We start from the raw sequence: 12,026 nt of genomic DNA, 5'->3' as shown, positions 1-12,026 counted from the left end.
CCATCTTGTGCTTCATGTGTCCCGCAGGGCAACAAGAGGCCAGGCTAGGAGATTCTGCCTCAAAGTGAGTGACTTCCTCCTGCCTGATCTTCATGTGGGCTTTGGTGAGAAGAGAAGCTGACTTTGTCCCCTGAGGGAAAATGTCTGGACTAGGCCAACCAAGCTATTATTGTCAGCTGCCAGTCTGATCTCCTAGAGGAGATGTGGAGAATCTGTGCTTTGACCTCAGGCCTTCCATCTCCTGCTGTGCCTTTTCCTTGATAGAAGAGGAAGAGGAAAATCTGTTAGAGACTTGCCTCTCCTACTGAGCAGTTTCCTACCTAATCTCCAGTTTTTAGAGGGAAAAGGGGTAGGGAAATGGGGTCTCACATCTAATCATCTGCCTTCCATCTCATGCTCCATTTGTCTCTAGCCCAATTTACACTTAGTGATGAACATTCTCACACCTGGTCATACCCTCCCTACAGGTCTCAGGGATTCTAAAACTGGGATTTCTCAAAGGGCAGGAGTAAAATTGAGGTGTCCAGATTTCGCACTGACAGTAGGAAAGACCTGGAAAAACAAATTATAATCAGATAAAATGAATTTTGGTATTTTTTTAACCCTTACCTTCTGTCTTAGAATTAATAAAGTATATTGATTCCAAGGCAGAAGAGCAGTAAGGTCTAGGCAATGGGGATTAAGTGACTTGTCCAGGGTCACATAGCTAGGAAGGGTCTAAGGCCAGATTTGAACCTAGGACCTCTTGTCTCTGGGCCTGGCTCTCAATCCACTGAACCACCCAGCTTCCACTCTCTCTTCTTTTGAGATTCAGATCTACCACCCAAACAAAATCCTGGTAGCTGTTGTCTATAGTCCTCTGGATCACTTCCCTTCCTTCCTTAATGAGTTTGGTATCTGTTCACAGTCTTTTTCTCCTCCCCAAGTCCTGTCCTCATACTTGGAGACTTCAATATATGTACTGATTCTCTTTCTAACACCTTGAGCACTCATTTCCTCAACCTACTTACTTCAACCATATATAAAGTAAATGCGCTATCTCAGGTGCAGTTGGGTGGCTCAGTGGATTGACAGGAGGTCCTGGGTTCAAATCTGTCCTCAAATACTGCCTAGCTGTATATAGGTGGGATCTGTGAACCTAGTCAAAATATTGAATGTCTTTATTTGTTTTAGAAGTTTCTCCTAGTATGGGCGGGATCTGTGGACCTAGTCAATATGCTGAGTGTCTTTATGTGTTTTAGAAGCTTCTCCCATTATATTAAAGTCCTCTCAGGAAGCCCAGTTCTTAGTTTGATCCTTTTCTTTGTAATTGTTATAGTTGACTGCTCCCTGATACTGAGGCAGACCTCTTTGCAGCCTGCTTGCAGTTTATCTATGCAGTCTTGCTATACCAAGTTCTCCAGAGGATATAAAAGACCCCCAAGTTTTGTCCCTCTTCAGAGCTGGCATCTAGCATGGTGTCTTCTTTCAGGGATACATCCCCAGAGGACCCAAGATGTATAAAATCAATCTGCAAGCACTCAAACGGGGTATATGCCAATTGTCTGCCTCCTAGGCCCTTAATTCTGGTCATGCCCTGATTATATTGCAAGCAAACCTTGCATTTTTGGCATATTCTAATTGCACAAGTGGATATACCAGGAGCCGTCCAGTGTCTTCGAATACCATCCACTAAGGATTGGGTCCCATAATGGCCTTTGGCATGCAATGCATTACATAGGGTATTATATAAAGATCTTGGAAGAATGGGTTTGTCCTCACTAGAAAACCATACACCTCTCACTAATTTGGCCCCTAGATTTTCTACCCAGTGCTTCACTTCCCTCGGGGAGTATGCCTGTTTTAGATCTGCTTCTTCCACCAAGGAGAAGTTCAGCACATGGACCGGGCCGAACCGGGCTCCAAATTTTGCGGTTACATCTGCCCTCCTGTTTCCTAATGAGACTTCATCCGTACCCTTTTGATGTGACCTGCAATGCATTACTTCCTTAGGTAACTGGACAGCTTTCAGGAGTTGGTTTATAAGGCTCCCATAGGCTATCTCCTTCCCACCAGCTGTTATATATCCCCTATATTTCTAGATTTGGCCTGTACAATGTACTACCTTAAATGCATATTTACTATCGGTCCAAACATTCAACCTTTGACCCTGGTCAATTTCTAAAGCTCTGATGAGACTCAGGATTTCAGCCCCTTGAGCACTCTACCTAAGGGTAGAGCTGCATACCATAAAGTCTCATCTTGAGTTACTACAGCCGCGCCTGTATATCGTTCTCCATCTACCACAAATGCAGAACCATCGGTAAACAAAGTGAGATCGGGAGAGACCAAAGGAATATCGGTCAGGTCATCTCTCGTCTTTTGAACCATGTCCAAGGTTTCTGCACAGCTATGGATGGGTTCTCCTTCTAATGGTAAGTCTGGCATTAGTGTAGCTGGGTTGATCTCCTTACAGCGATGGAAAGTTAGGTTCTCATTGCCCAGCAACACAATTTGATAATGGGATAAGCGCTGGGAAGTAAACGCTTGTAGGTTGCTGTTCTTCAAGATGGTATCTATTTGATGAAGAGAGTACAGCATAATCCTACATCCCAAAACCAGATCTGAAGATTTTTTAACCATTAGGGCTGCAGCTGCAATGCTCTCATACAAGGTGGCATCCCCCTAGCCACAACATCTAACTGGGAGCTATAATAGGCTGTTGGTCTGAACTGATCCCCAAGAGTTTGCATCAACACTGCACTGGCTATTCCCTTGTCCTCATGCACAAACAGGTGAAATGGTTTTGCATGGTCAGGGATTCCAAGTGCAGGACTGGTCAACACCGCTGTTTTCAGTTTTTCTATAGCATGCTTGTGCTCCCGTGTCAGTTTTAAAGGTTCTGAGACAGTGTTCCTAGTCAAGTCTGTTAGAGGTTTTGAGATCAGACTATAACCAGGTATCCGCTGCCTACAGTAACCCGTGATACCTAATATTGCACGGAGCAGCTTCTTGGTCTTAGGCATGCACAGCTTTTGTATATGTGCAACTCTCTTTTGGGAAATCCTTCTTGTACCCTTTTCTAACACAAAGCCAAGGTAATCTACACATGGTAATACCCACTGAATCTTACTTTTGGAAATTTTGTGTCCCCTTTTGCATAGCTCTTGCAACAGATATTTGCTGTCCCTTTGACAGATTCGAGCACTTGGTGACATTAGCAAAAGGTCATCCACATAATGTACTAGCTTGCTCTCAGTGAATATGATGGTTTCAAGATCTCTTTGCAACATTTGGCAAAAGATATTCGCACTTTCTGCGAATCCCTGTGGAATTCACGTCCAGCAGAGTTGTTTTCCCTCCCAGGAAAATGCAGAAATCTTCTGACTGGACTCATGCAGAGGTACAGTAAAATATGCACAGCACAGGTCCACGACCGTGAACCAGGCTGCATTACTTGGAATCTCGGTGATGATATTTGCCAGGCTAGGTACCACTGCATGTCCCTTCTTAAAATTATTCACTGCTCTTAGATCCTGCACAAAACGCCATTGTGTCTTGCCATTTGGATCTTTCTTCGGCTTCTTAATGGGTAAAATTGGTGTGTTGTACTCGGATATAGTGTAGACCAAAATGCCTTGTTCTAGGAGACTTTGGATAATGGGTCTGATACCCTCTGTGGCCTCTTTGCTCAACTTATACTGAGGGATTCTAGGTGGAGTACCCTCTTTCACCTCGATCTTAACTGGGGTGGCAGATTTCAAAATTCCCACATCGGTTGAATGCTTAGCCCAAACTTCCTCTAGGATATCTTCTGGTATTTCAAAGATACTCCCTATGTGTTGTTCCTCCTCATCACCCTCCACTTGCCCCAGGAATAGCAAGGGATGGTGCTTGAGTGACTGTTTGGGTAAGTGTAGGAATATCTGTCCTGACCTATCACACTGGATAGTGGCACCTAATTTACAAAGAACATCCCTCCCCAGGAGATTGGATGGACAACCGGGTATCAACAAAAAAGAATGATCTAAAGTCATTGGGCCTATTTTCACCATCTTAGATCTCAGCTTGGGCACCAACTCCATTTGCCCAGTGGCTCCTTTTACTCTCACAGACCCCATTAGTGCACAATTTTCTGGTGCTGATGTCAACACAGATCGGGTTGCTCCAGTATCAATAAGAACAGGATAGATTTGATCTCCTATTGTCACCATAGCCAAAGGTTCCCTGTCTTTAGCTGTCTGATCAACAGGTACCAAAGGTGTTTCTATCTCTATGTCCCCCAAATCCCATCGATCTTGTTCTAGGACTTCTGTCTGTGCTGGTTCAGGATTCTGTGAGTGTAATGATGGTAAGTCTCCTTCAACAATGGCTTGTTGGACTGCCAATGCCTGAATTGGCATCCCTGAACTGTTCATGGGCCTATCAGTGTCAAAATGTATCTCAGTTTTTCCAGACCATGAGTAAGGTAGAGTGTCCTTCTCTTCACTGAACATGCTTTGCTGGACTTTAGCAAAGTTAGATTCAGGAGAGGTATTCCTCTGCATTAAAGGAAATTCTACAGAATTGGGAATGTGTTTTTGGTTCACGTCTACATCCCAATCCTGTGAGTCTATGCTTTTTTCTTGTATTTGTTCCCTAGACTCCATGTCAGTAACAGGAAACTTAACTCTAGATGTATTTTGCATAGGAAACAAAGTCAGTGTTGTAGATTCTTCCTTTGTCCCTATTGATGCCATTTTGTTCCTCTCTTGGCTGCTGACATTTATGAAACTGAATTCCTTTAAATGCATTAACTCAGAATCTACTCCAAAGGCTCTTTGGAGTATCACAGGCTTGAAAGTGTGCTACATCTTCATGCACTTGACCCTGAAGTAGGCTTGGTACAAATTCTCTAGCTCCAGGATCTAGCTTTAAAATTCCTCTAGACTTGTAGCTACTAGACTTTTCGCTTTCCCTTCCAGCTTCCCTAGTTGGTGATAGAGAAGAGGTAGTGCCTGTGTCTGAGAATTCAGCACTTTCCTTCTCAATGGCCTGTAGGAGCCCATCTCCCTTATTGACACTGTCCATTTCCAAGAGATCACCATTAGAACACTTGTCTATATTCATTGCCCTTGCTGTTTGGTTTTGCTGTACATGTAAATGATCCACAGTCTTACTACTGAATGGTTCTGTCCCCCCATAGTGAGAATCAAGGAATGCTACCTTCTTCAAGCTTTTATCAAGAACTTGTGCAGATGTGCCTGGTTTTGTCAGTGTACCCCATATCACTGTTTCCTTTCCCATAAATTCTCTCCTTAATTTCTATTATATCTTTCTCCATTTGCAACTCCTCCTCAGTCATATCTTTGTAACTTTGTGTTACCTCCTCCAACCCATAATTCATAATATCTTCTGCACCCATTTTGTTCTTCTCACATTCCTTTGCTACACCATTATCACTGCCTTTCTCTTTTCTTGCAACAACTGCTTTCTCTAAGGCTGCTTCCTCGGTTCATAATGTACGAGGTCTAGCACCTTGGGACAGGTATTCTTCCATTTTTGACAAGCTTGGGGACCTACTAAACTTGGCACAGTCATGGTCACAACATCTGGCCTTAACCTTATCACTGTATATACTATTGTTGTCCCTGTTGTTATTATTGTATCTGGAATTGTAGTATGTATTCCTCCTGTTGTTATTGTTATTATTCCTGTTTCCAAAGTTAATCTGAGACTTATATCTACAATCCCGTACCACGTGGCCAATTTTTGAACAAAGGAAACATCTTTTAATTTTGTTGTTAGCACTGCCACTAGATTGTCTAGGCCTGCTTTGGCTCCTCTGATTGGTGGACATCAGAGCCATATTTTTTATTTTTTCTACCTCCCTGGCCTTCTGAGCTTCCCTCAATTGCTTTTTAAGCTCAGCAATCTCTCGATCTTTTTCAGAGTTTCTAGATGTTTTAGAGTCACTATCCTTTGAGTCATGAACATAAGCTGCTGTCTTTCTCAATTCTTCAATGGGCATGGTCTCCTATTGTGGGCAATGCAGTCTAAAATAAATTTGAATGTAATTTTGACTCCCTTTTACAAATTGCCTCCTGATATGCTGAATGTTGTCTTCAGCAGTCATGTCCCTGAACCCTAGAATAGTCTCTCCAGCTTCCAACAGTCTATCAAGGTATAAGCTTGGATGTTCCTCCTCCCCCTGCTTTAACTTTTCAAATGAGCCCCATGCATTTGATCGTTTAGCATGGAGTCTCATCGCCTCTGCCAAGTCCTCCCTGCATCTCCTGAGATACGTCATGTTTGCATGAGAGGACAGCTCTAGATCTTGATGTTGCTCAGGCCATGATGCTAGGTTGGGATTGTTCCTTGTCTCTGCAAGAAATTTAGCTTTTTCACTTGGGGTAAATAGTTCTGTTAATAAGAGTTCCACATCTTCAAAATTAGGATTATACAGCCTGACTTCCTGTTTGAATTCTTTTATCGCCTTATGTGGATTTACGAAGAACTGGGGGACCCTCCTTTTTAAAATCTCTAGATCCCCTCCAGTAAATGGTTTATAGCCTTTAACATGTATAATCCCAGCATCCGGTTGTACTATCATTCTGTCTGTAATAGGAAGTATTGTTACAGGAGCTGACTCTGCCCCTGCAACTTCTTGCTTTTCTGGGTTGTCTTTTTTAATCTCTTGTTTTTCACCCCCTTTCTTAGTTGTGACCATGCTTTCTATAATTTCCAGCTGCATAATTGTCCTAGCATCAAGTTCTTTCCCCTCCCTTATTTGTTTGTTAATTTCTATTAGTGTTTTCATATTCTCCAACATTTTTCCCATAGCCGGGTCAGTAACTTTAGTGTTTCCAAAAGTAAAAGCCAGTATCTTTCTTAAAATCATTAGGGCCCCATATCCAGTGGCAGTCGTGGCTATGCCTGTTGGTACATAAGCCAATGCCTCTCCAAATGTAATTGTTAGCCACAGATAAGTGTCATAAAATTCTATTATTGACCTAAAAAATTGGAGAACAGTGACAAACCAAAATGTAGCACAGGTTTGCCAAATCCCATAAATTAAAACAGCAGAGCACCCCAAGGTAACAATTGCTCTATTTAACATGTTGGCCATTTTATCTCTTCTCCACTAGGTCCTATAGTACAAATCCTAAGCTGGCTGGCCAAAACTGTTATGATGATAATAACAGATAGTTTGGAGAAGCAGATAAATGTGTCAGGGCCAAATAGAGCTTTAAGTCAAGAGCCAGAGATTGACAGGCTACAGTGAGGAAAGGAGGGGGTAAAACACTCCTGATTCTCAAACCCCTCCCCCTCTAACTGCTTCTGCTTCAGTTGGTAATGAAGACAGGAATAAGATTCCTCTGGTAAGTTCAGTTATGGCTGAAACCCCAATTGATGTTTCTTTTCTTAAATTTATATTCCTCTCAGGTCAGTTAGAGGAGATATAACAGCTAGCTATCTAACTGTTGAGGACAGAGGAGATCTTCTTTAAAATGGCAGCCAACAGGATTCAAACTAAATATACAGACTGAATTGTAAGTATCTTCCCAAATAATTATCAGGCACAGATTTGAAAGTAAAAAGTTATATTAGGAATTAACAAGGAAAATTAGAGAAGTTAATGAAGGTTTTAGGATAAAGGAAAGGTGACCCTGAACTGTTAAATTGATGCCCCCTTCCCCCTCCTCACTGGAGGGGATGAAGCATTTAACTAAAACTGGCTCTCTTGCTATTGATAAATATCTTACTCACTAATCACTAAGTAATTATATAATTATATTAATGAAGAATAGTAATAACAAATAGGCTAACCCTATGAGTAGAAATCACTAGCTTATGCTACAATGGCCACCTCAGGAGAAATCCCAAGTCAGGAGAATCAAGCAGAGTGTCTGCTCACATCCAATCCCACAAATTAACTGTCTCCAACCCTTCTCAACTGCCCCTCACCCAAAGTTCTCCAGGGGGGTCCCCTGGAATTCTGGGTGAGGCTCTCCCTGTACCTTTGCAGGGATTCCATGCTTTGCATCTGCACACAACAAGACCCTATGTAGATCTTGGCACTGGGCTCTGTGTGGCAGCTGAATATTGGACCCATCCCTATCCTGATTAAAGACTTGGTTTTTCTGACTATCTAATAGTTTGTGTGTTTTTTCCAAGTTAACACTGCCTTCCTTCTACTTTTCAGTTCTCTCCGAGGCACCTTTGCACTAGCTTCTTTCCTTCCTCCCTACCACCCCCCATTTGGTAAACCAGTTCAACTCTATACTGCTCTCTTTTCTTGAGTCTCTTATGATATCACTGATTGCACCCTACCAAGCCTCAGCCTTGGATGACTCTCACCATCTGTTGACTGTATTCCTACACATGTAGGAAAAAAGTGGGGGGAAAATCACACAACCATTCTGAATGAAACCACTATAAATTTATGTTACACGACCTCAAGGGGGGGGACTCCTCACTGCTACTACTCTACCTCCCTTATCAACTCTCTATCTGGATCTACATGGTGATCTTCTAATTCTTTCCATCTCTCCTAAAACCTCCCATGGCTCCTCCTTTCTCCACACTCTAAACCAAGAATCTTTCCTCATAATTTCCAGAAAACATTTGAATCCATGAGCTCCCTCTTCTCCCTGCTTCCTCATCTGATATCATTCAGATGCTTTCTGCCACACTCTCTTCCTTCACCCCTGCCTCACAAGAAGTACCAATCCTCTACAAGTGTCCTGTTACGTCCCATTTCCTTCAACATATTGTTTCCTCAGTAATTCCCACTTTATTTTATTTTAATCTTTACCTTCCATCTTAGAATTGATAGAAGTATCAGTTCCAAAGCAAAAGAGCTATAGGGCTACATAAATGGGGTTAAGTAACTTGCCCAGGGTCACATAGCTACAAAGTGTCTGAGGCCATATTTGAACCTAAGACCTCCCATCTCCAGGTCTGGCTATCTATCCACTGGCCACCTAGCTGTCCTTCTCAGTTATTTTCTTTTTTTTTCTTCTAAAACCCTTACCTTGTGTTTTAGAATCAATACTAAGTATTGGTTCCAAGGCAGAAGAGTGGTAAGGGCTAGGCAATGAAGGGTAAGTGAGTGACCCAAGGTTACCCCAGCTAGGAAGTGTCTGAGACCATATTTGAACCCAGGACTTCCCATCTCCAGATCTGGCTCTCAATCTACTGAGCCACCTAGCTGCCCCCCAGCCCCAATTTATTTTCATTCTCTCCTTCTCTGTGGGCTTCCCTATTACCTACAAACATGCCCATGTCTCCTTCATCTTTAAAAAACCCTTACTTGATCTTTTCATTCCCTGTTACTATCTTCCTATATATCTCTTTGGCCCTTTGTGACTAAACTCCTGGAAAATGCTTTCTGTTCAGCTTTCTCTCCTTTCACTTTCTTCTTAACTCCTTCCAATGTGGCTTCTAATGTCATCATTCCAACAAAAATACTGCCTCCAAAGTTCCAATGATCTCTTAACTGCCAAATCCAATGGCATGTTCTCAATCCCCATTCTTCTTTATCTCTTTTCATCTTCTCCTTGATCCTCTCTTCTCTCTAGGTTTTTGGGACACCACTGTCTTCTGTTTCTCTTCCTATCTATCAGGCCACTCCTCAGTTTCTTTGCTACATCTTCATCTAGCTCATTCCCTGGAACCATTGATTTCCCATGAGGTTCTGTCCTGTCCTCTTATCTCTTTCTACTACTTCACTTGGTGATCTCATCAGTTTCCATGGTTTTAATTATTATCTCTATGCTGACCCCCTCTCACATCTACCTATCTTGCCCTAAAATCTCTAGTGACCTCCAATCTCACAACTCCAGTGCCTTTCAACTGGAAATTCAGTAGATATCTTAAACCCACGGGTACAAAATAGAACTGATTATCTTTACCTCTAAACCTTCCTCCTCTCCTAACTTCCCTATTGCTTTGGGTAATACCATCTTGTTGGCTCACTACCTAGATGTCATCCTGAACTCCCCACTATCCCTCACCTCCTATATACAATCTGTTGCTAAGGCCTGTTGGCTTGACTTCTGCAACATTCCTGGAATGGGCCCCTTTCTCAATTCTAACACTATTACCTACTCTGGTGCAGACCATCATCATCTCAGCCTGCACTGTTACCTGCCTTGAGTTTCTCCTCACTACAATCCATTCTCCACTCATCTACCAAAGTGATTTTCCTAAAATGGAGGTCTGTCTAACCCCCTTAAATTCCAGTGGCTCCCTATAGGCTCTAAGGTCAAATACAAAATCCTCTGACAGTCAAAGTCTTTCATAATCTACCTCCTCCTCCTTTTCCAGTCTTTCTTCTTCTCTGCCTACCAGTTTCCTTTAAGTCTTAACTAAAATAGCATTTTCTATAGGAGACCTTTCTGAACCCCACCTAAATCTAGTACCTTCCTTCTTTTTTTAATTATTCATTTTTATCCTTTATATAACTTATTTGTACATATTTGTTATCTTTCCCATTAGATCGTGAGCTCCATGATTGTAGGTACTCTTTTTTTTTAAACCTTTACCTTCCATCCTAGAATTTATATCATATATTTGTTCTATTTTTAATTTTTATTTATTTTTAATTATTTTTTTAAACCCTTAACTTCTGTGTATTGGCTCATAGGTAGAAGAGTGGTAAAGGTGCATATATTTGTTCTAAGACAAAAAAGTGGTAAGGGCTAGATAGGGGAAGTCAAGTGACTTGCCCAGGGTCATATAGCTAGGCAGTATCTGAGGTCAAATTGATCTCCTGAGGCCAGGACCAAGTCCAAGACACAACTCTCAATCTACTGAGCCACCTAGCTCAGTACTTTTGCTTCTTTTTGCCTCTCCAGTGCTTGGCCCTTAATAAATGTGTACCTGACCTATTCCATTCTAGGAATTCAGATATTAGATATTTAGATGAAGATACTTTCTTATGTGATTAATTTTGTCGTTGAAAGAAGCAGAAAAAAACAACTTTTAAGTGTGAAAATTTTATAAAATGCACTATGCATGTATATGTTGCACTGCTTCTCAGTGTATGAATAGTTTGTTGCTGACTTAGAGGGAAAGCTGAGCCAACACACAGTTGGCAACACTGGAGCAGAAAAGAAGTGGGCAGCTTTCAGAGATTTGGTATATAACACCACATTTATTCATCTGGGTCAGAATACTTGCAAACATCTAGATTGATTTGATGAAAATGATGGAGGAATTCAGAAGCTGCTAAATGAAAATATAAGTTTTACCAGTAGGATAGCTTGCCTGTCTCTTAAAAAAAAAAAAAAGCAGCATTTAACTACATCAAAAGTAACATACAAGGACTTGGGGAAACCGACAGAAGTCTGGAGCCAGAGCAATGGCGGAGACAGACCCCAAAACTGTACAGGACCTGACCGCTGTGGTTCATACACTTCTCCAGCAGATGCAGGACAAATTTCAGACCATGTCAGACCAGATAATTGGCCGAATTGATGATATGAGCAGTTGCATTGATGATCTGGAGAAAAACATCGCTGACCTTATGACCCAAGCAGGGGTGGAAGAAATAGAAGGGGAAAACAAAATACCAACAACACGTAATAGTTAAAGATTTTGTTAATCATTTAGAGTGAACTCTTGAAAATGTTTTTAACAAGCCAAGAGGTGAAGGAACCGATTTTCTCAACTAACTACTGTGTGCAAACATTTTTTTTTTATTATAAAGCTTGTATTCCTAGAATATGCAGTTTAGTTAGGTTTCAAGGTGATTTATTTTTTGATTTCTTGTATGTGGTAGCTTCAACTATATGACATAAAATGTGTAAATATTAATAAACTGAAATTCTGACTACTCTTGCCTAAAATTTTCAAAATTTTTAGTGCATTTTTTGTCAAGTCATTTGTCATTCCTTTTGTAGTAGTTTCAGTTTAATAACAAATTGGTACAAGTTTTTTTTTTAAGAAATGTATTAATTTTTTCAACTGTTATCAGATTCTCTTTGTGATCTGAAGCACCTAGAGTCAATGGTTTGTAATTCTTAGCACAAAATTACTGTTGTAATAAATAAATGGTATGT

General features: G+C 41.3%; 1 protein-coding gene across 1 annotated transcript; it reads left to right on the top strand.

Moving 5' to 3' along the window:
• The first annotated feature begins 11,326 nt into the window (after positions 1-11,326).
• LOC123247079 (heat shock factor-binding protein 1-like) lies at positions 11,327-11,822 on the top strand. The gene has a single exon (XM_044675874.1). The coding sequence runs from the start codon at positions 11,327-11,329 to the stop codon at positions 11,555-11,557; it is 231 nt and encodes a 76-aa protein (XP_044531809.1). The 3' UTR covers positions 11,558-11,822.
• Positions 11,823-12,026: the final 204 nt, after the last annotated feature.

The sequence above is a fragment of the Gracilinanus agilis genome, chromosome 4 (genome assembly GCF_016433145.1).
Source record: "Gracilinanus agilis isolate LMUSP501 chromosome 4, AgileGrace, whole genome shotgun sequence".
In the NCBI taxonomy this organism is placed as follows: domain Eukaryota; kingdom Metazoa; phylum Chordata; class Mammalia; order Didelphimorphia; family Didelphidae; genus Gracilinanus; species Gracilinanus agilis.
This window is presented reverse-complemented; position numbering and strand designations above follow the sequence as displayed.